The sequence below is a fragment of the Bos grunniens genome, chromosome 2, assembly GCF_055505025.1.
Source record: "Bos grunniens cultivar Pamir isolate PY7600 chromosome 2, Bosgru_T2T1.0, whole genome shotgun sequence".
Classification (NCBI taxonomy): Eukaryota; Metazoa; Chordata; class Mammalia; order Artiodactyla; family Bovidae; genus Bos; species Bos grunniens.
In genome coordinates this window covers 12,251,818-12,279,209 of record NC_141166.1, presented here as the reverse complement: position 1 = coordinate 12,279,209, position 27,392 = coordinate 12,251,818, and the positions used below count along the sequence as shown (strand labels likewise).

The 27,392-nt window shown below is 40.8% G+C and overlaps 2 protein-coding genes and 1 non-coding gene across 11 annotated transcripts in view; 2 read left to right on the top strand and 1 right to left on the bottom strand.

Moving 5' to 3' along the window:
- Positions 1-27,392, bottom strand: part of GMEB1 (glucocorticoid modulatory element binding protein 1) — a 52,209-nt gene that overhangs the window by 7,118 nt on the left and 17,699 nt on the right. For 3 of the 9 annotated variants that reach the window (XM_086331599.1, XM_086331608.1, XM_086331614.1), the window contains exons 6-10: positions 25,683-25,840; positions 23,959-24,090; positions 22,334-22,471; positions 17,252-17,374; positions 9,361-12,349 (exon numbers count right to left, since the gene is read on the bottom strand). In XM_086331599.1, coding sequence (XP_086187725.1) covers positions 11,649-12,349; positions 17,252-17,374; positions 22,334-22,471; positions 23,959-24,090; positions 25,683-25,840 — 1,252 coding nt within the window. In that variant the 3' untranslated portion in view covers positions 9,361-11,648. Of the gene's footprint in view, positions 1-9,360; positions 12,350-17,251; positions 17,375-17,644; positions 19,105-22,333; positions 22,472-23,958; positions 24,091-25,675; positions 25,841-27,392 lie in introns of those variants that run through there. The other 6 variants (XM_086331631.1, XM_086331623.1, XM_086331636.1 and 3 more) reach the window with 4 other exon arrangements.
- Positions 2,305-2,411, top strand: LOC147377537 (U6 spliceosomal RNA). The gene has a single exon (XR_015154049.1). It is a non-coding gene; the product is annotated as a U6 spliceosomal RNA (small nuclear RNA).
- LOC147377536 (eukaryotic translation initiation factor 1) lies at positions 13,573-14,239 on the top strand. Its single transcript, XM_086331975.1, has one exon. It carries the CDS (start codon positions 13,710-13,712, stop codon positions 14,049-14,051), a length of 342 nt encoding a protein of 113 aa, XP_086188101.1. The 5' UTR covers positions 13,573-13,709; the 3' UTR covers positions 14,052-14,239.

The following is a 27,392-nucleotide window of genomic DNA, read 5'->3' as shown; positions in this document are numbered from 1 at the left end:
TTCGCATGAGGTGGCCAAAGTATTAGAGTTTCAGCTTTAGCATCATTCCTTCCAAAGAACACCCAAGACTGATCTCCTTTAGGATGGACTAGTTGGATCTCCTTGCAGTCCAAGGGACTCTCGAGTCTTCTCCAACACCACAGTTCAAAAGCATCAATTCTTCGGTGCTCAGCTTTCTTCGCAGTCCATCTCTCACATCCATACACGACTGCTGGAAAAACCATAGCCTTGACTAGACGGACCTTTGTTGGCAAAGTAATGTCTCTGCTTTTGAATATGCTATCTAGGTTGGTCATAACTTTCCTTCCAAGGAGTAAGCGTCTTTTAATTTCATTTAAAACCCCTGCTTAGGACAGGTTTAATCCCTGGTTAGAACAGGTTCGATCCCTGGTTAGGACAGATTTTACGTGTAATCTCCAGAATTTTACTATGGGCTGGGCTGGGCCCTAGCACGCTTGCTCTTTTTCTCAAATGCTTCCAGACTTCAGGAACAGCAGACTTCATTGCCCACGTCACCCTCTTACTAAGGCAGGAATGGAACATTTATCCTTTGATAAATGTTTATATACTTCATACAACTGACAGTGTAAAACCCTATTTTTAAAGATTTCTACTGGTTCTCTGTAATCCACACAGTTTACCAAGCTTGTGACTCCCTGCTGCTGCTGCTGCTGCTAAATTTCTTCAGTCGTGTCCGACTCTGTGCGACCCCATAGATAGCAGCCCATGAGGCTCCCCTGTCCCTGGGATTCTCAAGGCAAGAACACTGGAGTGGGTTGCCATTTCCTTCTCCAATGCATGAAAGTGAAAAGTGAAAGTGAAGTCACTCAGTCGTGTCCAACTCCTAGCGACCCCATGGACTGCAGCCTACCAGGCTCCTCCGTCCATGGGATTTTCCAGGCAAGAGTACTGGAGTAGGGTGCCATTGCCTTCTCCATGTGACTCCCTAGCCATGTATATTTCTCACCATACACTCTGAGCTCCAGCCACATTGTGTTTTTCTGAAACATACATTTTTTTCCTGGAACCTACAACTTTGCACATGCTGTTCTTTCTGCTCCATTGTCCTTGACATCTCCCCTCCCCAACTCACATTTGTCCTTCAAAACCCTGATCAATTAAGCCATATTTTTTCCCTTGAGCAGAACAAAGGTGCTCTCTTTGCCCACCCATAATATTGGTCACAGTTCCTTATGGTAACCTATTTTAGTGTATTAAAGTTATCTGTTAATATCAGCATTTTTCTTTTGGAAATCTTGGACTCAGTTGAAAATCTAATGAGAGTAATGAAACTTCTCAGAAAAATGCATATACAACCAAATTTTTACCTCCAATCTCATTATGTACTCTGTTTCCCAAGGATGGGGGTTCCCTGGTGGCTCAGATGGTAAAGAATCTGCCTGCAATGCAGGAGACCCAGGTTTCATCCCTTGTCAGGAAGATCCGTTGGAGAAGAGAATGGCTACCCATTTCAGTATTCTTCCCTGGAGAATTCCAGGGACTACTGGAATTCACTACTGATCGACTAATGCTTTTGCTTTCACACTTTCCCCAAGTACATCCATTTCATCGACTGCAGGTTAAGACAACCAACTCTCAGCTTATATACTGCCTCTCCAATAAATCTATTACTGCTTATAGGACAAAGAACATTTTATTATTAATCTTTATAATCCAGTGCTTGCTAAATAAATGTTTGTTGAATTAATTTCTCTCATTCATTTTCAAAATTCCCCCTAGTAATGTCAATCTCCATTTTATTAATGAAAACCTTGTGGGGCCAACCTTTGCATTCAAAAGTTAAATGTGAAGATTTAACTTGCATAATTGAATGTTAAGGAAAGGCACTGTGGAAATCCAAGATAAATGGATGGTTGTCTTTTGACATGCAGGTGTGTTTTATGACTTGCTGAATGAAGTTCTGAGAAGAGCAACATGAGAACAAAGCTAAAGGAAGAAAAGACCTACATCTGGGCCAAGTGGCCTAAGGACACTAGGAATCCACAAGGGCCCCTGTCGGGGATGTCATCAAGGGCAGAAAAGAACCAGAACCCAGAGAGAGCCAGCAGGAAAAGATCCTTGAAGTTTTCAACTCAGGGTCTAGAGGTGAAAGCTGAAAGTTTCACCAATCCCCCAAGAAATGAGAAAGCTAATGATAATGTAATGAGCTTTTCATAAAGCTAAACTTATTCAGTGTAGAAGACTTATTTATTCTTAGATTGTTTTCCTCCTACTTTCGTGATGTGAAAATGACCTTTCTTCTCAAATGATGCCAGTAAAAATTAGCCATTTAAAAAATAGCCTTTGCTCACTTTGGCAGCACATATACTAAAATTGGAACACTACAGAGAAGATTAGCACGGCCCCTATGCAAGGATGACATGCAAATTCATGAAGTGTTCCATATTTTTATATGTATGGCTGAGTCCCTTCACTGTTTACCTGAAACTGGCACAATATCGTTAAGCAGTTATACCCCAATGCAAAATAAAAAGTTTAAGGTTTGGAAAAATAAAAAATATACACTAGATGTTGAAGATATAACAGTGAGCAAAAGAAAATAAGTCAATAAATTAATATCCTTATTTGGTAAAATATAGTGTATAGAACTCCGTACTGGTTCCTTTTCTTTTTTTTTCTTCATACTGTTTCCTAAGACTTTTTTTTTTTCAAACCTCTTTTATTGATCCACGGGATCTCAGAGTTTGAACAGCACTGTGCTAGGAAACAGCTTATAGTCTTAATCTTAAGACAATAGCCCAGAGGGAAAAATGAAGTATAAACAAGATTTCTAGAGATAGTTCCAAGAGAAAAATGAAGTTAGGGAGACCTAGGAAGGACTGGTTCAATTTTAAGTCTGTGCCAAGAAAAAATAGTGAAACTAATGAATGTGCCTCTAAACAATTTCACAGTGTTTTATAGTTAAATGCTTCCCTTTTGATCCTTGGGTGGCAGCTACAGAGTGTGAGAGGCAAAAATATGTCCACTTTGCTCAAAAAGTCTTATCAGAATGTCTTGGTCAATGGAAATGTTAACTCAACATTTCTGAAGCATAGTGGTTGCATTTTTGTTCCTGGAGCAGGGAAATACATTTTCACTGAGTTGGTAAAGACTTTACAATATTATAATGTTCTATGAAATTGGTTCCTCACCAACAAGGGATATGGGGTTGGGCTCTCAGTTCAGTTCAGTTGAGTCTTGTCCAACTCTTTGCAACCCCATGGACTGCATCACACCAGGTTTCCGTGTCCAACACCAACTCCTGGAACTTGATCAAACTCATGTCCATCGAGTCAGTGATGCCATCCAACCATCTCATCCTCTGTCGTCCCCTTCTTTTCCTGCCTTCAATTTTTCCCAGCATCAGGGTCTTTTCCACAGAGTCAGTTCTTTGCATCAGGTGGCTAAAGTATTAGAGTTTCAGCTTCAGCATCAGTCCTTCCAATGAATATTCAGGACTGATTTCCTTTAGGATGGACTGGTTTGATCTCCTTGCAGTGCAAGGGACTCTCAAGAGTCTTCTCCAACACCACAGTTCAAAAGCATCACTTTTTTCACATTCAGCTTTCTTTACGGTCCAATTCTCACATCCGTATATGACTAATGGAAAAACCATAGCTTTGACCAAAAGGACCTTTGTCAGCAAAGTAATGTCTCTGCTTTTTAATATGCTGTCTAGGTTGGTCATAGCTTTGCTTCCAAGGAGCAAGTGTCTTTTAATTGTGTGGTTGCAGTCACCATCTACAGTGATTTTGAAGCCCAAGAAAAGAAAGCCTGTCACTGTTTCCACTGTTTCCCTGTCTATTTGCCATGAAGTGATGTGTTGACTTTTAAGCCAGCCTTTTTTCACTTTCTTCTTTCACTTTAGTGAAAGCTCTTTAGTTCCTCTTCACTATCTGCCATAAGGATGGTGTCATCTGTGTATCTGGGGTTATTGATATTTCTCCCGACCATCTTGATTCCAGCTTGTGCCTCATCCAGCCTGGCATTCTGCATGATGCACTCTGCATATAGACCCAGGGTTCGATCCCTTGGTCGAGAAGATTCCCTGAAGTAGGAAATGGCACACTACTCCAGTATTCTTGCCAGAATATCCCATGGACAGAGAAGCCTGGTGGGCTACAATCCATGGGGTTTCAAAGAGTCAGACACGACTGAGAAACAGCATGCACTCTGCATATAATTTAAATAAGCAGGGTGATAATGTACAGCCTTGACGTACTCCCTTCTTGATTTGGAACGAGTCTGTTGTTCCATGTCCAGTTCTAACTGTTGCTTCTTGACCTGCATACACATTTCAGGAGGCAGGTAAGGTGGTCTGGTATTTCCATCTCTTTCAGAATTTTCCTCAGTTTGTTGTGATCTACACAGTCAAAGGCTTTGGTGTAATCAATGAAGCAGATGTTTTTCTGGAACTCTCTTGCTTTTTTGATGATCCAGCAGATGTTGGCAATTTGATCTCTGGTTCCTCTGCCTTTTCTAAATCCAGCTTGAACATCTGGACGTTCACAGTTCATGTATTATTGAAGCCTGGGTTGGAGAACTTTGAGCATTACTTTGATAGCATGTGCAATGAGTGCAATTGTGCAGTAGTTTGAGCATTCTTTGGCATTGCCTTTCTTTGGGATTGGAATGAAAACTGACCTTTTCCAGTCCTGTGGCCACTGCTGAGTTTTCCAAATTGGCTGGCATATTGAGTGTAGTACTTTAACAGCATCATCTTTTAGGATTTGAAAGAGCCCAACTGGAATTCCATCACCTCCACTAGCTTTGTTTGTAGTGATGCTTCCTAAGGTCCACTTGACTTCCCATCCCAGGATGTCTGGCTCTATGTAAGTAATCACACCATTGTGGTTATCTGGGTCATGAAGCTCTTTTTTGTACAGTTCTTCTGTGTATTCTTGCCATCTCTTCTTAATATCTTCTGCTTCTGTTAGGTCCATACAGTTTCTATTCTTTATTGTGCCCATCTTTGCATGAAATGTTCCCTTGGTATCTCTGATTTTCTGTGTCTTTCCCTGTCTATTGTTTTCCTCTATTTTTTTTTGCATTGATCTGTTAGGAAGGCTTTCTTATCTATTAGGCTTGCTAATCTTTGGAACTCTGCACTCAGATGGATATATCTTTTCTTTTCTCCTTTGCCTTTTGCTTCTCTTCTTTTCTCAGATAATTGTAAAGACCTCCTCAGACCATTTTGCCTTTTTGCATTTCTTTTCCTTGGAGATGGTTTTGATCACTGCCTCCTGTACAATGTCACGAACCTCCATCCATAGTTCTTCAGGCACTCTGTCTATCAGACCTAATCCCTTGAATCTATTTCTCACTTCCACTGTATAATCGTAAAGGGTTGGGCTCTATACAGTAGGGAACAAATGAAGGAGTTCTAATCAGGGACCATGACATCAGCATCACCTCAAACAGGACCATTAACAAAGTGATAAATCAGTACTTCCTGTGTCTGATGGACAGGATAGATGATTTGGGTTCTAAAATAATTTCTCAGGTAAGTTCCCTCCCCTCACAACTCCCTCTCCAGTACTTTTGAGAGATGGTGAACAGGACTGTAAGCAAAACAACCTTAAGGAGCAGCTAAACAAAATACATTATCCGTAGAACATCATCACGATAAAATAGTTAGTTGAAAGTTTTCCTTTTAGGTATTAAGGTTCTCTAGCACATTTGAAGACTCTGTTTAATAAATTTGATCCATATACAATGCTTCAAATGTATCTGTTGTTTAGAGTAGAATATAAATGTTAGTTTCCTCATTGTAAAATGATGTAAACAATGCTATTGACCACGCAGGACTGTAGTGAGGATCAAATGGATTAACAATGTAAAGTGCTTAGAACAATGCTTGGTACATAGTTATCCTTCCATAAGTATTGGCTATTATTATTATTAATAATATTATTCATGCATCAAATATCTATCCAGCCTCTACTACATGCCAGGCACTGTTCCAGGGACTGCAGAACAGCAGTGACCAAGAGGTGAGAAAGGCCCCTGCTCTCATGGAGCTTCCATTCTAGTTGGGGGAGAAAAAAATACATGTATATCAGGTGATAGTAAAAGAAAGAAAAATAAAGCAGGGTAAAGGAAAGTGGGAAGCACAGTGCAGAAGGAAACTGCCACTCTTCATAGGGTGGGTAATCAAGGAAGTCCTCTCTGATAAGGGAACATGTGAACGGAGACTTGAAGGAAATGAGGTATTAATAATAAGCTCCACAGCTACCTGGGGGGAAGAGTGTGCTTGAAACCATTGAATCAAAAAATAAGCTGCAAAAAATAAGTATTAATAGATTTGGGTTTGTAATAGGGAGTGACAGTGTCTGTTAAGAAGCCATGTTTCACCTAACACAGGCCTCAGTTCCAGTCTGGTGCTGCTGTGAGGAAATGTGGACCCAGTGTTGTCAGATCTTCTGGGCTTTGGTTTTTGTTGTTGCTGTTTTTTGAAGAAAAGTTTTATCCTAAATTTTTCATGTGAACTGTTCCTATGTTTGAAACTCTGTGTAGGCATAAACGGGGCTTCCCTGGCGGCTCAGATGGTAAAGAATCCGCCTGCGATGCAGGAGACCGGGTTCAATCCCTGGGTCGGGAAGATCCCCTGGAGGAGGAAGTGGCAACCCACTCCAGTATTCTTGCCTGGAGGATCCCATGGACAAAGCTCCTACATTAAAGTCCAATGAGGAACCCATCTTTCTTTCTGGATCACTACCCAGCCTCAGATTTATCTTTGTATGTGACCCAATGCTAATGTCCACGTGTCTTCAAACTAGAAAAATCGACCCACGTCATAAACCATAGTTACTAGCAAAGGCACATAGAAGCAAGAGAACCCAGGGTTAATTTCAAAGTAGAGTGTGGCCTACTTTAGGATGAGAGGGCTTCAGGAGTCTTCAGGTTGGGAGCCTCATAGACACAACAGAAACTTCAGGTAGTTATGAAGATGTAGTTAAGAATCATACTGGGCTGCAATAATTTATCCAGCAAACAGGCATGTCTCAGCCTGGGCTATGGACCATAGGTAGAGAATCGATCAGGTGTGAAAGATAGATTTTAGAATCTGTGTTCTGAGGAACTTCGAGCACAAGCATATCCCAAAGATGCCTCAATTCAGGTGATGACTAGAGTTAAGAAGGCTGTTCTAGAGTAAAGACTGAAATCTCTGGATGTACGGTGAGGTTTGGGTCTTGGGGTCTCCTTGGAAGGAAATGATTGTCTTGAGTTGTTGATAAGAAAGTTATTGCTAAGAAAGGCAGAGTTACTACATGGCAGGATTTGGGAACTAAGTGACACTGGTTTCTCCAAAGCAAGGAGGATGGTGCAGCATGGTGAGGATGTTCAAGGAAAGTAGAACCTTCTAGAGGGCGCGCGATTGCCTAGCTTGGGACTAAGAAAGGTGTTCCAGGTTGGCAAGGAAAACTAGAAATGACTCAACTAAGGCTATCTAAGAAGAGAATACCAGGGGCAGAGAGTGCTAGTCTAGCGGAACTGATCCTTTGTTTAGCGCATCAGCCTTGCTTATTATTGTAGTACGTTACAGACTACACAAGAATTTCCCAGGGAAGAGGTATCCAAGGTGTGAGGGGTCTGTGATCAATTGTACTAGGTTGTTGACTGAAAAGGCAGGGGCTAGCTAACCTAGAATCTGATTTGTCTCAGAAAGGACTATTTCCTCAGGAGCATTACCCAAGTGAATCACAACTCATGCCTATTTTGAGAATTCAACCTTTTCTTTGTCCTTTCTGCCTCCTTGAGAGTTGTGGGCCAGTTATAACTCAATGAACTGCTGCTACTAAGTCGCTTCAGTCGTGTCCAACTCTGTGCGACCCCATAGACGGCAGCCCACCAGGCTCCCATCCCGGGATTCTCCAGGCAAGAACACTGGAGTGGGTTGCCATTTCCTTCTCCAATGCATGAAAGTGAAAAGCAAAAGTGAAGTCGCTCAGTCGTGTCTCTTTGCGACCCCATGGACTGCAGCCTACCAGACTCCTCCATCCATGGGATTTTCCAGGCAAGAGTACTGGAGTGGGGAGCCATTCTCCAAACTCAATGAACTAGGAGTTCCATATTTCGTACTTGATTTCACTATCTTTATCATCAAATGTTACCAGTACTTCCCACCATGCAGACTTACCTTTAATGCTTTTCATGAAATAGGTTAAAATGCCACCACTAAACAGTCAATCCACCTGGGTTGAATGTTAAATTTGAGGGTATCTGGATTAATTCTGGTCTTCCTCCCCAAATATGGACAGAAGCATAAAAGAAACTTCACATGAAACAGCTTGAAATCCTAAATATTTAAGTCTATTGTTTCTTTTTTTAACTTTGGAATGGCAGGGAGTTTTGTTTTAATTGGGGGAGGGGACAGGGATGGAGCCTGGAAACTGAAAAGGGGAAGAGAACAGGCACGCACCAGACAGGGGCATGGCCAAGGTAAGACAGCTGAACAGTTGCTTCTGAGCCCTTTGTGAAAACCACACTGCAGGAATGTTTGGGGCATTTACCTTCTACCAGCTAAAGTCCAGTCCTGTACTGGATTCATCTGCTGGAAACTCTGAGAAGCTGATGAATGACTGGGCTTTCTCCAGTGGAGTGGTCTCAGGAGAGCCTATCTAAGCTGCTGACTCTGCCTAGCTCTGGAGGCAGAAGCAACAAGACAGCGGATTTTTTCCCCCTTCTTGTATACCTAAGTCCAACAACTTGAAAATGGAATCCAAAAAAGTAGCCAAAAATGGTCTGTCCTAAATCAGGTTAGGTATACATCTTCTCCAGGAAGTACTCCCATTATTTACTGATCTCTGCCTCCAAGCTGGGTTAGACGCTTGACCCTTTGTTCTCTCTTCTCCCAGCCAATAGCTCTGCCACTGCACTTATCCCATTGGATGATTAGTTTCAGTATCTCCCTAGAGAAAGGCTTAACCATTTTGTACCTTTGGTAGCCTTCTGAAATCCATGGACCAGCTCTCGGAACAATATTTATCAATGCGTGAAATAAAATACATAAGGTTACAAAGGAAACCAATTATATTGAAATACAGTTCTTAACTCCAGACAGTCTCTGGAGAATGAGTCCCTTGAGTGCATGGACTGAGCGAGGCTTCATCTCTGTACTGCGAGTGCCGAGCACAAAGCCTGGCACATAGGTGACACTTACAAACATTCACTTAGTGAGGGAACAGAAAGATAGATGGCTACTGGAAGCTCAGCCTGAGGAATGATTCACTGCAACTGCTTGTGCACACAGCAGTGCCTTGCGTGTGTCTCACCCCATCTGAGCTCATTTAGACCAGGGCTACGAGGAAACCCACATTCAACAACAGGTACATAGCATTGAGCAATAACGACAGGCTATTGGAAGACCAGGAAAACAACATAGCTCATGTATTTCCACCAGGTGGAATATTCAGAGAGTGAAAAGAAACAGGCTCTGTCTTTAGGAGGCGATCTCTTGACTTAGGAAGCATGATGCTCACACTACTTTAAAACAGTACCAACATCTCTGAAATAAGAAAGGAACCTAAGCTAGCATGTAGGTGTTCTCTAGGGCTCCTCCTCTGTCCAGAGTTAAGCCTGTTGTCTCTAGCAAAGAGAAAAGTGTCCTTAAAAACCACATGAGGGATGACATGTGCCTTTCTAGGTTCAAGTAGTAGTTTTAGACTTAGGCAGAAATTTTGTTTATGTACCAAAAGAAAATCTAAAGAAGCAAGAAATAAAAGTCATTTTCCTCACTAAAGATATATTAAGGGCCAAAGCTTTGTTCTAAATTGATTGCTCTGTCTATTGACTATTCTGAAAAGAAAAACAAAACCCCGGACAATCTTAAAGCTGAAAATCACAACTGCATGGGATTCAGAAATTTCACCCTTAAGCCTTTTAAGATTGACCCTTCCAAATGAGAGGGCTTCTCTAGCTATACACAGCTATCGGAGGGATGGCAGAACGCAGTTTTCACTTGCTTAACAACAGGGTTTCCAACATCCGTTGGAAGAAACATAGCTTCAGGTGGGTGCCTTCAAAAAAAAAGAAGGAAACTACAGGTCAAAGTTTTGTTTTTAATTAAAAAAAAAAAAAGACCTCCCACTCCTAAGATGTGTGCTTTCTTTTTTGACCTACTTTTCCTTTAAATGGTCTGCAGTTTCCCTACATTTTTCCTAGTGCAGTAAACAATGCATTCTTTAGAAATAAAAACCAGGGTCCACTCTTGCCCCAAACACTGAAGATGGTCAAAGAGAAAGAATCACAGCACAGAAAATGGGCCCAGCTCCAAATATACAAAAACATTAAAAAAAGAACAAAACAAAATACCCCCTCCCCACCCAAAGACATTATGATTACATTCCTGGTACATTTCCTATAATATAATGCTGCAGACAATGCTTCTTTCCCAGGAAGTCCAGCTTGCTCAGGAGACATCTACTTGATAGGCTGGGATATTGAGTCCTCCCTGCCAAACCTAAGGGTCTTTTATGAGCTCAATATCTCACAGAAACATCTGTGGTATAAATGGTAGAAATGAATCTAAAAGGGGATGAAGGCAGGCAGCCACCTGTCACTGTTCTCTGAATCAGCCAAAAAGCTGAAGAGCGTGGGATCCAGGAGACAGATGCCATTAACCATTCAGGGATACAGGGGAAAACAAGAGGAAGCACCAAAGGAGTGGCTGCTTTTGGTTCCAAAGTCAAGAAAGGGCCCTGCAAAAAAGGGCAGTTGGTCTGGAAGAGGAAATCTCCTGCTCCTGGAGTCATGCAATAAAAATGATGGCCTTGGAGCCCCAGCCACCCAGAACAGCCACAGTCTAAGGACCAGAGCAATTTTATACCACACCACAGTTTGCAAATGAATGGACTAGGAGGGTAAGTGCTTTGACAGAGCGGCTGCAAGGTAAGCCTTAGCCCCAAAGCACAGCTGTGACATCTCTGGATTCTTATCTCTGCCAAGCTGCAGGTCCCTGACGCCACCTGCTTGGTGAAAATGTACCCTTCCGCTTAACACTGGCCTTGCCTCAAAACGGCACCCATGGTGGTAACCCTCAGAGACAGCAAGAGGCATCAGTAGCACTTCTGGAAGTAAGATAATTTCCTTGCCCCATCCTGGCCAAAGCACTTCCCTTTTTAAGCTTCTGCTAGTTTGTTATCTTCCCCTCTAAGCAGAGTCAACTCACTTTTGTTTGGGGGTTTTGCACTGGCCTCTGAGGGCTTGTTTCAGGATACAACATCAAGTATACTTTTGCATCCATGTGTGAGTGGGTTGCCTTCAGGGTCAGATCTGTGTTCCCTGGTTTGGTCAATGCACCTTATGAGACTAAAACCACGTGTATACACAGAGAGACCAGCCTGGAAAGTGACTTCTGGAGAGGGTTTCGGGTTATCTTGATGCCTCCCCTCAAAGAAATAACTCTCTTGATGTAAGACGGTTAGGACATTGAATGACCTACTCTCAACTTCCAGAAGGGCAGCTTGTTTTGTCCATTTTTCAGAGAGGGGCTGGAAGGGACCCGACATGTTCAGTTACAACAATGAGATCTTGTTTTTTTAAAAAAAAAAAAGGATCCTATGTGGAAATGAGTGGGACAATGATAAAAATAAACAAATAATTAAAATTCCAAACCAAAACATATCTCCTGGCCCCAAGACCCCCAGTTAATCTTCTAAGACCACAATCTCCACATTGTGGACTTGATGCTGGTGTTCTTCCATCTCAGCCACGACTTTCTCCTCAGTCCTCAGTTCGGTCTCCAAAATGACTGCTTTGCCCTCAGTATCCTCGGCCTCTGGGTCTGGGGCTGGGTCAATCTCAATGATGGTCTGCCCATCCTCTGAGGTGCTTTCAACTGCCTGGATGGCCGAGGTTAGGCCAGACTCCATGGCCACCAGCTCCACAGGGCTCACCATGGTGGTCATGTTGCCCAGGGTACTCCCATCCTGCATGGCGGTGGAGCTCAGCAGTGCCAAGCTAGACGAAGGGTGGATGGTCACTGTGTCTGGTGAGCTGCTCTTGGCTGAGGAGACCACTGTGGCATAACGGAAGAGCTGAGGGCCAGAAGGCAGTGTGTGGACAGTCACAGGACTGGAGCCCTGGCTGAGGGTGGCCACTGGAATATTGCCCATGGAAAATGACTGACCCACTGGTGTGATGGTGATGGGTGAGATGACCGTGAACTGAGGCTGGTGGACAGGAGGAGAAGGGCTCAGGACGGTGGTGGAGGCTGGCCGCTGGAGCCGGGGCCTTTTGGGAGGCTTAGGAGTGCTCACAGGCATCAGTACCACATTTTGAACTGTCTGGGATTTCAGCCTGTGATCCTGGGCTTGCTTCTTCTGTTCTTCCAACTGGCGTTCCAAGTCTATGGAAAAAAGACAGACTTTGTGTAGAGAGAAGCGTAATCTTGGGAACAGTAAACTAGGAGTGAGGAGACCTGGGGTCTTGTCCTGGTTTTGCTACTATTTAGTGACTTCACTTTCACTTTTCACTTTCATGAATTGGAGAAGGAAATGGCAACCCACTCCAGTGTTCTTGCCAGGAGAATCCCAGGGACCGGGAAGCCTGGTGGGCTGCCGTCTATGGGGCTGCACAGAGTCGGACACGACTGAAGCGACTTAGCAGCAGCAGCAGCAGCCTTAGGCAAGTCATGTTATCATTTTGAAGAAGGAACCAGACTGGATCTTTACAACTCCACCAGTTATTATATTTCATTGTGTGATTATAGGCAAGGTGATAATTCAGAATCTTGCCATACTGTGATCCTACTACAGCTCAACTCTAGAAGCTCCTGTGGCATTTTGCCACCTGTCACCAAAATGCAAACCGAAGAAGTCTCCATTTGGTCTAGTAGTTTATATATGCCCTGCCTACAGATGAAAATAATATCTGTACAATCCCTTTGCAGTTGCCATGGACCTACAAAGGAGCTACAATGGCCACTCTGAAAAACAGTGATTTCCAAACTGTCCTTCAAGACAGGATCACTTGCTGGTGACCCAGATGGCTTTAATCTACCATCAGCCCCAGAGAAGTCTACACAAAGTTACAAAGGAAGTCCCTAAGAATTACAATACTGAAGGAGGTCTTAGAGTTCTAACATATTCATTTTGACAGAGATCCAGAGAAGTAAAGCTATTTATTTAAGGTCACAGAGCTTGGGCCAAAACAAAAGTCTTCTGATAGTCAATTTGGTGGCCTTCCCACCCCAATACACCTATCACTATCCCTCTCCCAAGGGTCTAATCCAACCTTGATGACTACTGGTGAGTCTGATTCTACAGCAGAACTTCTCTGCTGCTTAGCACCTGATATACATCCAATAAATAACCAGTTACACCCGAAGAGCACTATTCTTCCTGTGCGACACCAAGAGCAAGTCAATTCCCTGCTTGGAATAAAAGAGTGTGTATGTGCATGCATGTATACTAAGCCGCTAATTCGTAGGGATAAAGAACATAGTCAAAAATTTTACAACGCTGTCTTTTAAAGGTTATAAGATACTACATTTTTCTCCCATCTTTGGTGGTAATCAAAGAAACGTGAACCTAAACAAGATATCAATTAAATGTATAGTTTTGGCCCCAGTCACTGAGCCGCCGCCGAGGACTCAGCAGCCTCCCCCTTGAGCCCCCTCGCTTCCCGACGCTCCGTCCCCCCTGCCCGCCTTCTCCCGCCGCCGCCTTCCGCAGGCCGTTTCCACCGAGGAAAAGGAATCGTATCGTATGTCCGCTATCCAGAACCTCCACTCTTTCGACCCCTTTGCTGATGCAAGTAAGGGTGATGATCTGCTTCCTGCTGGCACTGAGGATTATATCCATATAAGAATTCAACAGAGAAACGGCAGGAAGACCCTTACTACTGTCCAAGGGATCGCTGATGATTACGATAAAAAGAAACTAGTGAAGGCGTTTAAGAAGAAATTTGCCTGCAATGGTACTGTAATTGAGCATCCAGAATATGGAGAAGTAATTCAGCTACAGGGTGACCAGCGCAAGAACATATGCCAGTTCCTGGTAGAGATTGGACTGGCTAAGGACGACCAGCTGAAGGTTCATGGGTTTTAAGTGCTTTTGGCTCACTGAAGCTTAAGTGAGGATTTCCTTGCAATGAGTAGAATTTCCCTTCTGTCCCTTGTCACAAGTTTAAAAACCTCACAGCTTGTATAATGTAACCATTTGGGGTCTGCTTTTAACTTGGACTAGTGTAACTCCTTCATGCAATAAACTGAAAAGAGCCAAAAAAAAAAAAAAAATGTATAGTTTTAAAAAAAGTTAAATCAGAGTGTATTATAAAAAACAACACCCAATGTTGGGAGCTCAAACTTGTGAACTAAATTGGTATAATCTACTCGGAAATTTGATAATAGGTCACAGAACTCCATAAACAAATATCAATACCATTTAGCCTCAAGCTTAGTCCTGTGAAGTAGCTTATTTCTTTATTTTTGGGGGGCCTCACGGCTTACAGGATCTCAGTTCCCCAACCAGGGATTGAACCTGGGTCACGGCATTGAAAGCCTAGAATCCTAACCACTAGACCACCAGGGAACTTCCATGAAGTAGTTTAAAAGGACATAAGAAGAAATGTTATATTCATATAAGTTCACTACAATAAATAAGCCTTTGAAGAAAATTTTGAAAATTTAAATTCATCCCTAGAAAAATGTCGAGGTAAAATACTGTGTAGGAACTTGAAAAAATATTAGTATATCATAGTGAAAAAAGCAGAAAACACAACTTTATGTATATTGTGGTTATAACTAAAATATATGGACAAGGAACCAGAAGCCTACATTTCTAACAAAAACCATCTTTCAGACTGTTCTACCAGTCTGAAAGAAGACAGTGCTACCCTGGGCTTCACTGTCAAGGAGTGATGTGATCCCAGCAAATCATTTACTCTCTCTCTCCCTTTACTGGGTTATCTGTAAAATCAGGATAACAGCCTATAATATCCCTAGGAAGATGAAATGAAAAGGGGGATCTCTGAGAATACTTGGTAAACTGAATTTAAAATATAAACTGGACATAAAAATAAGTTTAAAACAACCTAAATTGTTCTTCTCTTACCAAATGATCTTTCTTGCCTTTTGTTTTCCCAACTGACTATATTCTACATCATATAAGATTGATAATCTATACCTCTAACTTGCTTTGTACCTTATTTCGAAAGCTTCTCATGACTTTTCTCTGGATATAAATTGTCAGGGAATGTTTAACAGGAGGATTCCTACGTGCTGTTTCTCACAAGTCCTTTGTTTCTTTTTAAGTGGAACAGCACGCTGCTCCCAGGAACTGAGGTCATTGTGTGAGACAGGCTTGAATCGCCTTTAGTAAACATTCTCTTTACAACAAAACTGCTTAGTCTCAATTCCCTTTCTTGAGATATGGATTGTCTCCTGACCTTGTGACCATCATCATCCCTTGTTCCCTTGGTAATGGTTACTGTACATTTGGTTTTCTGATCTTCATCACTGACGAAAGAAACTTCTTGTACTACGGCCTATATATACTCACAGAAAAATCATTATAGCACCTTTGCTCCATCAGAGCTTGGGTCCCCGTGTCTTTCTTTCTTTCTCTCTCTCTCTTCAGCTGATTCCTCGGACCACAGAGACCCGTCTTGCTCACTCTCCTGCCCAGGCTTCTAAGACTCGCTAGAGAAGGTGCGCTGTGCCTTCACCCCCCATCGACAGGGTGCCCGGTGCCTTCGTGAGAGACCAAGTCCTGTGTCAAGGACTTTATTGGTTTTCTGCGTAAACCAGGGAGTATTAGCCTCTTTCTCTCTTTCACTTTCTTATTGTTGCCTCCAGACCACCAGGTCCCGGTCCATTAAAGGACCCCAACAAGTGGCGCCCGAACAGGGACACTGGTGTACGTGGCATTTCGGTCGGAGGGACTCAGGACCTATTGAGGTTGGGACCTATTGAGGTCAATAAGTACTAAAACACGGGTTATACGGCTGGAAAGCCCCATCATTTCTCTACTTTACTTCACCATTTGTTTAAAGCTCAGGGACTTTTGGTTTCGGGCCAATGAATAGAGGCTTACTTTCAAACACTGGTTAAATGTAATCCTTGGTTCCCTGATAAAGGCAGTTTTGATTTAGAAATTTGGCACTAGATCAAAGAAAATGTTAGACGAGCCACCAAGCAAGGAAAAAATATTCCAATTGATTTCTGGCCATTTCAAGGTAAATTCTAACCCTCCTAATATTCAACAACAGACAGAACACTTATTGCATGAATATGAATTAGATGATAAAACTTTACAAAAGGCCCAATTAGAACAACATAAAATATTTCAAAATTTTCTTACTAACCCTGCCCTAGCTGCTCCAAATGCTCCTCCCCTGCCAACAGGTGCAACTCCAAAAGTCTCTCCTTTGTTGGAACCTAATGAAAGTTATACTAATTTGTAGCTAGATTAGAAACTGCTACTTCCTGTACTGTAATTAGAGAAGAAACCAAGAAACACCACGTAGGAATCCTCCTGTTAAATATTCCCTGACAATAAATGATAATTCCCTTTGTTCTACCACCATACCTTCCATATGCCTCTGCTACAGAACTACTTTTTGCACATATTTCTAAGTCTGCTTTCCCTTGAGTTCCTTGAAAGCCCTCAAGAGACTGAGATTACCTCACTCAACATTATATTTCTAAAATCTAGCTTGGAGACCAGCACAAAGCACTGGGTTGGCCAAAAAATTTGTTCAGGTTTTTCCATAAGATCATGCAGAAAAACCCAAATGAACTTTTCGGCCAACCCAATACTTATTTAAAGGGTTAAATTATATATATGCTCATAATTTCTGATTACCAGAAATAAGGGAAGTGCAAAATGTGTATCTATCAACCAACTCAGTATTAATAATGTAAAAAAGACAAGGGTCAGCTTTATTCTTCTGCCACTTATATTACTGGGCTAATGGAGCAATCTAGCAGACATCTTCATCCTTCAAAGATATAAAAGGAGGATCATGTTGCTAGTTTTCTTTTCTTTCCTTTTGTACTTCTCTGCTTGACCTGATTCCACCTCACCCAGGACTGTGTACAAAGAAAAAGCCAAATCTAATACTATGTGATTTGAAAGAAAGAAAGACAGAGAAGGAAGAAAACAGAAAAGGCAGGAGCGAGGGAGAGAGGGAGGAAAAGAAGGAAGGAAGGAAAAAGCCAGTCCAGTCCCAACAGAAGACAACAAAGAAATGCCAAGACTCGATGATGTTAGTATATCACCAAAGAAAAGAGAGAAGCTATACATACCTGTGAGAGTATAGAGAAACTGCTCTTCTCCCTGTTCTACTTGGTTCTTCCTGTTGTCCAAAACCTTCTTAACTGTGTCCATTAGGCCAAATGTATGTGCTACATTGTTAAGAACAGCAGCATCTATTTAAAACAAAATAGGTCTGTCCAGTTAAAACAGAAATGCTCCACAAACTCCCTACTATGCTACTTATAAATATAAAACAATTCAGAAATTAGAATGCTAATTGCATTTTCAAAAAAACAAAGATTTATCACAGGGCATCCCTGATGGTCCTGTGGCTGGGACTCTGCACTCCCATTGCAGGGGGGCCTGGGTTTGATCCCTGCCCCACATGCCTCAACTAAGACCTGGTGCAACCAAAGAATAAATACAAAGAAATGAATATTAAGTAAAAAAGATTTATCACATGTGTAACTAATTTTTATTTAATTGTTATATCTTTATACATCTCTCCATATAAATAAATACAAAAATAAGGGAAAAAATCTTACATCTGGTTATAGGTTCTGACTTGGTTTAGAAAAACATGGTCATTCTGGACTCGCCTGGCAGTCCAGTGGTTAAGACTCTGCTTTCCAATGCAGAAGGCACAGGTTTGATCCCTGGCCGGGGAACTAAGATCCCACATGTTGTGTGGTATGGCACAAAAAAGAAAGAAAAAGAAAACATGGTCATCTACTAAGCAGAGCTAAGTCTGAATCTTGGTTTTGATGTTTCCAGTCTGTGTGACCTTGGGTAAGTCATTTCACTCCTCAGTTTTTTCATTTGAAACAAATGGGACTAATAATACTTACTCTGCAAAATAGATATGAAGGTTTGAAATATCATATGTTAATTGCCAAACATGGGCATTTATTATTATTAATAGTATTATCCTTATGCCCCTTTAAACAAAGCTTCTTGAAAGAGCTGTTACTAACTGAGCTGTTATTAACTCAGACCACTTCTCTACCTATAGCTAGCTCTCTTCCACAGTCATCTCATCCAGTTTCATCAGTTTAGTTCAATTCAGTTGCTCAGTCATGTTTGACTCTTTGCAACCCCACAGACTGCAGCACACCAGGCTTCCCTGTCCTTCACCAACTCCTGGAGCTTGCTCAGACTCATGTCCATTGAGTCGGTGATGCCATCCAACCATCTCATCCTCTGTCATCCCCTTCTCCTGCCTTCAATCTTTTCCAACATCAGGGTCTTTTCCAGTGAGTCAGTTCTTCACATCAGGTGGCCAAAGTATTGGAGGTTCAGCATCAGTCCTTCTAATGAATACTCAGGACTGACTTCCTTTAGGATGGACTGGTTTGATCTCTTTACAGTTCAAGGGACTCTTAAGAGTCTTCTCCAACATCACAGAGCAAAAGCATCAATTTTTTGGCACTCAGCTTTCTTTATGGTCCAACTCTTATGTCCATACATGACCACTGGAAAAACCATAGCTTTGCCTAGATAGACCTCTGTTGGCAAAGTAATGTCTCTGCTTTTTAATATGCTGTTTAGGTTGGTCATAGCTTTTCTTCCAAGGAGCAAGTGTCTTTTAATTACATGGCTGCAGTCACCATCTACAGTGATTTTGGAGCTCAAGAAAAGAAAGTCTGTCATTGCTTCCATTATTTCCCCATCTATTTGCCATGATGTGATGGAAAGGGATGCCATGATCTTAGAATTTTGAATACTGAGTTTTAAGCCAGCTTTTTCACTCACCTATTTCATTTTCATTAAGAGGCTCTTTAGTTCCTCCTCACTTTCTGCCATAAGGGTGGTATCATCTGAATATCTGTGGTTGTTGATATTTCTCCCAGCAATCTTGATTCCAGCTTATGCTTCATCAGGCCGGCATTTTGCATGATGTACTCTGCACATACGTAAGTTAAATAAGCAGGGTGACAATATACAGCCTTGATGTACTCCTTTCCCAATTTGGAACCTGTCTGTTGTTCCATGTCTAAGTCTACCTGTTGTTTTTTGACCTGCATACAGGTTTTCAGGAGGCAGGTAAGGTGGTCTGGTATTCCCATATCTTGAAGAATTTTCCAGTTGGTTGTGATCCACGCAATCAAAGGCTTTAGGATAATCAATGAATCAGAAGTAGATGTTTTTCTGGAATTCTCTTGCTTTTTCAATGATCCAATGGATGTTGGCAGTTTGATCTCTGGTTCCTCTGCCTTTTCTAAATCCAGCTTGAATATCTGGAAGTTCTCAGTTCACATACTGTTGAAGTCTAGCTTGGGGAATTACGAGTATTACTTTGCTAGCGTGTGATATGAGTGCAATTGTGCAGTAGTTTGAACATTCTTTGACATTGCCTTTCCTTGGGATTGGAATGAAAACTGACCTTTTGGAGTCCTGTGGCCACTGCTGAGTTTTCCAAATTTGCTGGCATATTGAGTCCTGTTTCATAGTTTTAAGTATCATAGACATGCTAAGAACTCCCACATGTAGCTATCCAGCCCAGATCTCTTTCCTACATTACAGATTCATACTTCTGTTTAGTCAAGTGACATCTCCATCTGAAGTCCTCATAAGCATCTCAATTTAAAAGTCAAAAGTCAATTTTGATTTCCTATCCCAGCAGTCTTCATCTCAAGTCACCACTCATAGTTCAGACAAAAAATACATTAGTTATCCTGGATTTCTTTCTTTTTTACCTGACATCTAATCCATCAGCAAGACCTATCAGTTCCACATTCAAAACATATCCCCAGTATGATCATTTCTTCCCAGGTCTACCACTACCCACTTAATTCACACTATCATCGTCTCTTGCCTGAACTAACTCCTTCAAGAGTCTTCCAACTGGTCTTCTTTTTTGAACTATTTATTTATTTATTTGGCTGTGCTGGGTCTTAGTTGCAGTATGCAGGATCTTTAGTTGCAGCATTCGAACTCTTAGCTGCAGCATGTGGGATCTAGTTTCCTGACCAAGGATCGAACCTGGGCCCCCTGCATTAGGAGATCACAGTCTTAGTCACTGGACCACCAGGGAAGTACTCTAAGTGGTCTTCTTGTTTCTATTCTTGCCCCATATAATCTATTCTCCCCACAGCAACCACAGTGATCTTTTAAAAATAAAAATAAACCTGATCATTTTACTCTCCTGCTCAAAATCACTATGATGGCTTAATGTCACCTTAAAATAAAACCCAAAGTTTTAGCTTTGGATTTTATCTGACCAAAGCTTATCCAAAATGTCCCCCCTGCTTCTGTCCAACTTCATCACCCATCACTGTTTCCATTAACAGTCCACTGGAGCCATATGTCAGCACTCCTCTAATTCTTTGAACCCACTCAGTTTACTGTCATATCAAGATCTTTGTCCCCTCTGCCTGGAGTGTTCCTTCTCCCAGTCTGTCACATGGCTATCTCCTTCAATTCAGATTTCTACTCAAATGGCGCCTGCTTAGAGGGGGCTTCTTTGACCACCCTGTCTAAAAGAATCACCAGTTTTTTATATTAGTTGCCTTAAAAAAAAACAACCTCCAATCATAAAAAAAAATTCTGCTGTAACGTTTAAGCGTATTTACATAATGTAAATACCAGGGGCTTCCCTGGAAGCTTAAATGGTAAAGAATCTAACTGCAATGCAGGAAACCCCAGTTTGATCCCTGGGTCAGGAAGATTCCCCTGGAGAAGGAAATGGCAACCCATTCTAGTATTCTTGCCTGGAGAATTCCTTGGATAGAGGAGCCTGGAGGGCTGCAGTCCATGGGGTCATAAAGAGTGGGACACAACTGAGCAACTAACACTTCCTGACTTCCTTACACATAGTATATGAGTCATAAAGAGGTAACAATACACATCTAACAAATCTAAGGACAGACTTAACTAAACATACAAGCTTATGAGACCTCATAATGAGCCCTTTTGTATCAGATGATTAAAACATTTTACATTGTGCATGACAGCAAGTACCCTGTAAGTATGCAGAAACACTTATAAATGCACACAATAGTTCTGGGAGCCTTAAACTAACAGAATACGAGAATTGTCTAAGACAGGCGGATTTCTTCAATTTCCAAACTCTATATATCTATTTATATCTATATTGAGAGAGAGACAGAGAGACTGCTTTCTGGCACCATTTACAAAGGCAAAAATTACCTGTGGAAAAAGCAATGCCAAACCTGAGTTTAAAACCAAGGTATGCTAAAAACAGAGCTACCACATATGATCCAGCAATCCCACTCCTGGGCATATATTCGGAAATGATGAAAATTCCAGTTTGAAAAGATATATGGACTCCAATGTTTACAGTAGCAATTTACAATTTGCAGCAATCAAGACATGGAAGCAACCTAAGTGTCCGTTGGCAGGTAAATGGATAGAGAAGATGTGGTATATATATCCAATGAAATATAACTTAGTCATAACAAAAGAAAATATTGCCATCTGCAGGAACACAGATGGACCTAGAGAATATCATACTAAGTGAAGCCAAAGACAAATATTATATAATATTATTTATACAAATATAAATATTTGTATTTATATTATATATATAAAAATATATAACAAAATATATATTTATATATATTATATATATATAAAAATATATATAACCTAACAAAATAATACAAATGAATTTATTTACAAAATAGAAACAAACTCACAGACATAGAAAACATGTTTATGGTTACTATTTCCCCCATGGGAAGTGGGGGAGGGATAAAGTAGGAGTATGGGATTAACAGATATACACTACTACATATAAAATACATAAGCAACAGTGATCTACTGTATAGCACAGGGAACTATATTCAGTATCTTCTAATAACTTATAATGGAAAATAATCTAAATATATATAAATATATACACACACACAAAACTGAATCATTTTGCTGTACACCTAAAACTAACACAATATTATAAATCAACTACACCTCAATTAAAAAAAATATTTTACAGTTAAAATTTACAGTTATGAACTTTGTATAGTAACTTACTGTTTTATGATCCTTAATTTCCTAATCTGTAAAATGAGGATAATAATACCTGTACCTCAGTGTTTCATGAGGCTAATAACGTCTGCCTACAATTGTTACTGTTTAATAAAGACCACTATCGTTAGGATTAGTATGTTTACCTGTGACCTGGAAGGGAGCCTGGACGAGCCGCTGCTGAACTCCCCTAAGTAGCTCCTCTATTTCCTTCTGTATATTGCAGACAACCTCTTCCATCAGTCCAACATCAGCTATTCCTTTCCAGAACATCAAAGTGTCCTCTGGCAAAAAAGGATAAGACAGAAGGCAAATAAGGGATGCTACATATACTTAGGCTTCCCAGGTGGCTCAGTGGTAAAGAATCTGCCTGTAATACAGGAGACATGGGTTTGATCCCTGGGTCTGGAAGATTCCCTGGGTCTGGAAGATCCCCTGGAGGAGGAAGTCCCAACCCACTCCAGTATTCTTGCCTGGAAAACTCCATGGACAGAAGAGTCTTGTGGGTTATAGTTCATGGGGTCACAAAGAGTTGGATACAACTGAGCACACAAATAAGGGATGCTACATATGCTTAGGTATAGCTCTACAATGTTAAGTTCAAAAAAAAATTTTTTTCCATGCTGTGTGGCTTCATGGGATCAGTTCCCTGACCAGGAATTGAACCCAGGCCCTAGCAGTGAAAGCCCAGAATACTAACCACTAGGCCACCAGAGAATTCCAATGATTTCTTATTCAGGCATTTCTGGAAGAAGAAAAGAAGCTTTTGGAACACCAGCTGCCACCTTGAGTTGGTACATAACTATTTGGACTCCAGGTAACTGTGATAATTACCTCACTGGGTCATACCTCTGGCTACAGGGAATGGGTATCTTCCTTCAATAAAAGTATTAAATTAAATATTAAATACTAAAACATTTATTTAAATAATTTAAAGATAATAATACTGGAGTGGGTAGCCATTCTCATCTCCTGGGTTGGGAAGATCCCCTGGAGTAGGAAACAGCAACCTACTCCAGTATTCTTGCCTGGAGAATTCTATGAGAGAGGAGCCTGGTGGGCTACAGTCCATGGGGTTGCAGAGAGTCAGATGCAACTGAGTGACTAACACTTGCACTTTTCACTTTTAATATATAGTATTTCAAAAGTTAAATAATAAATAAATTAAAGACATACTCCCTCTAATCCTATACTTAAAAACACCAAAATGAAATAGTTGAATAGGTGGGGGTATAAGCTCCCTGAGGGCAGAGGTTATGTCTTTTTATCTTTCTATCTAGATCAAGCAACAGTGCCAGCTAAAAACAGGCAGCGATAAACATTTGTTAAATGAATTAATGAAAGACGATATAAAGCTTCTCCTGTCCCCTTTAAGTGAATCACCATTAATCATCATCTACACCACCTGCTTGCTAATTTTTTCTTCTAAAATCTTGCAGTTTGGTTTATCTAACGAATGTGCCAAAGTTGGAATCAGTGTGGCAGCATAAGAAGATGGACTCCAGAGCGAAACAGCTGAATTCAGCTCTGATACCAGTTGTGTGATTGGTCTTAGGCAACGTACTAAACATTTCTGAATCTCAATTTCTTCATAAAATCTAACTTTGCAAGGCTGTTACATGGATTCAAATAAGATGTTTGCAGCTATAATTAGTATTAATATGCATAAGAAAGACCAGCACAAGTAATGAAGAGCCTTTCTGTGTCCATAATCATAATGGTGATAAGAATTACAAAACCTTGCAAGAAATCTGCGCGCCATAGATAGTACCTGAAATTTCCTCTGAGTCTTTCTTCACACCCTCCTCTGTGGCCATGGTGACAGCAGCAGTGAGAGCCGAGTTCCATTCCAGCCCTGCCTCTTCCATGCTCTCTTCTGAGATGGCAATCTGTGTGATGCTACCTAAAAGCAGTGCATTAAAGGGAAGGCCAGTGAATTTTATGAAAAAGTCACAGCTATCCTTTCTCAGACAGCCAGAGATCCTGCTATTTAACTTATGGCCTTTTGTCTGCAGGTCCCTATGTTAAAAACTAGAATCCTAGGTAAGCCAGGATGAACACTGGCTTTCCTAAAGAAAACCTGCCTTGCAGAAAATGCTTTCTTCTTACTCTGAATAGAAAGTGAAAGATAACTTACAAAATCACAAAAGAGCAATCTGAGCAATTATATTTTTGAAAGAGACAGAAGGTAGGCATGATTGCCAGGCTGTACCCAGACTTAGTGAGGATGAGGAGGACTTGAAATAATTGAAAAAGAAAATTATGGTGCTTAGTCAAGAGCCCTACTCCAAGTGTATTTGATACTAACCATCTAGAATATGTGAAGTTGCTATAACTTACTTATCAGCTGATGTAAGAGAAAGCAAGATAAATGAGACAAAAAAAAAAAAAAATCAGGTAAGAGATCCATGAATAGCAGATTCACAGAGGAAAAACCTATTGCTATCGATTTAATATTAAGGTTTTAAACAAAGAGAATTGAGAAAAATCAAACTGATCCAGACAGAAATATAAAATGTGGATTCTCCACTGTGAAGGATATCAGCAAACAAGCAAAATATCAATATAGATGATCAAGAAGGTTCAGCAAAATAAAAAGAAAGTAGATAATTTCACAGCATTTTTCACTTCTCAAGTCAAAGTGTCATACCACCAAATATTCACACTGCTAGATATTTTATACTTTCCCAAAAGAAACTCAGTGAGATTTGGCTTCTACTCATCCAGCAGTTAGGTTGGGAACAGAACCTTAGGGTTGACCAAAAGAAACCTTGCGAAGTCATTTTTAAAGCACAGTGCCTTCCTTACACTGCATTCTGTGTCTCTGTCAGGCATATTTTTAAGTCTCCTAGAAGTAGTTTAGACACATTCTAAGAACTTTAGCTGCGCTAAGTTTCCAGCTCAACTAAATCCTTAATAATAACCTCAAATGGTTATATCTTTCCTAGAGAGCCCTCATTCCAAACTCAACAATACTGAAGTGTGTGCACACCCTATCTTATTTGTGAAGATGTCTCAGCTTGTTTATCTGGATTCCTCCCAGACAGAGCTCTTTGACTCTCACAGCAGAGTCTCCAGAGTCCAGCCCAGTCAATGACACACTGTTTTTGAGACTTCTCAGTTCAACAGCTGAAAACCATTCACCATTCTAAATCCAGTCGCCTGCCTTGACCATCAGAATTGCCAGGGATTTTCAAAACAATCTAATTTCAAAGATATACCAAGCAGCACTGGCACCAAAGTAAACTGTTAAATAAACTCATATGAATCCCCTTTCTAACGTTTACCATGCATTGTAATACAGAAACAAGGAAGGAGGACTGGCCAGTAGGAATAATTTGGGAGAAAACAGAGTTCTTTCTAAAGCGTGGACTCCTACCCAAGATTACCATATCTTCCATCAACACTCATGAGAATTAAAAACACAAAAGAGAACGAGGGGAAAAGTACTACTGAGCAACACAATGGGTTTTCAGGTGGTTTCCTACCCCCTACCATCGGCCGATGTGGGCGTCTGCACCACACTTGTCTGCTGTCCTGGCACTGGAGCTCTTGCACTGCTGATAAGAAGATCAAATTTGGTGCTTCTGCAGGTATTGGAGCAAACCTTGTCATGTTGGTAAAAATCAATCTGTCCGGAGTCCATCATTTTCCTGTGCAAAGAGAGACAAGAAGTACCAGTTCAGCCTGTACTTCACGTACAGGGAGGAGACAGAGACAAAGTTGCGGAGTCCGTTCTATGTATTAGTGAAACCTAATAGTATTCAAGTCCTTAGGTCGCAAAAATTCTAACTGGGGCAATAAAATGTTCATGGTCCTGCCCACATGTACAAGCACTCCTCTTCCCTCCCTAGTCTACTCATTATGAGTACTCTCTTTTATTTCCCGTTATCACTAAGTTTTAGACATATAATTGTGACACTAGCTAAATTTCCCCATAGAATCTCATTGAAACCAAACCCTAAAGGGGAAAAGACTAACTCATATCCCAGCACAATTGAGAAAAGGCACAGGCGGATTCAAATTTTGTGGTTAGATTCTGAAATGTTAGTACTTGTAGACCAGCAAGATCTGTTGCCACTTCTGGAGACATAAAACTTCAGCACATGTCTTTCCTTTGAAAAAAAAACAAGAAATAACTCTCCTATAAATACAGAGCAAAGCTGATTACACTAAACCCCCACTATAAAATGTCCTTATAACTAGATTCACAAGACATTGTTATTATAGGCTAGGAGCAAAACCATAGGATATTTTAATTAGAGTAAACTCTATGTTATAATGTTACTTGGCTTTCGCTGAAGATTTTTTAGGCACTCTGGGTCTTTTATATTTGGGGAGAGTTGGCATATGCTTATTTATCTCGCCAAATAAAACAACCCAAGAACAACAAGAAAAGTTAAAGGTATTCACCTCCAATTTCATTCAACTAATAATTAACACATACAAATGATCTGGAGTGAGTTTTTCAAAATTATGCCTCTGACTATACAGATAACACATGAAGAAAAAAATTAACATTTCCTCTGGAAAATATAAAAATTATTAAGAAAACAATTGCTCCTTAAAAAAAAAAATCCCCCAACACAAAGATAATGTCAAAAAAAACAAAGATAATGTCAACATTTTAGCATATGTTCTTCCACTAAATTTACTTACCTATATATTTTTTAAAACAACTAAATTAACTGATAGTCCATTTTGTTTTCTTTTTTACATTATAAGCAATTTTCCACGTAAAAAATCTTTAGGAATATTTTAATGTATAAACCCATATATTTAGATGAGCCATAATTTACTTCAGATACACCTTGCTGCTAAGTCACTTCAGTCATGGCTGACTCTGTGCGACCCCATAGATGGCAGCCCACCAGGCTCCCCCGTCCCTGGGATTCTCCAGGCAAGAAAACTGGAGTGGGTTGCCATTTCCTTCTCCAATGCATGAAAGTGAAAAGTGAAAGTGAAGTCGCTTAGTCGTGTCCGACCTTCAGCGACGCCATGGACTGCAGCCTTCCAGTCTCCTCTGTCCATGGGATTTTCCAGGCAAGAGTACTGGAGTGGGGTGCCATTACCTTGACTGTGTATTAAAGCAGACTGTAATTTTCACTATCCTGAATTATGTTGCAATAAACCCCATTATACTTTAATCTCTATAAGTACTGTAGTTTTTCTTTAGACAGATTCCTTAAAAAATTGAAGACAAAG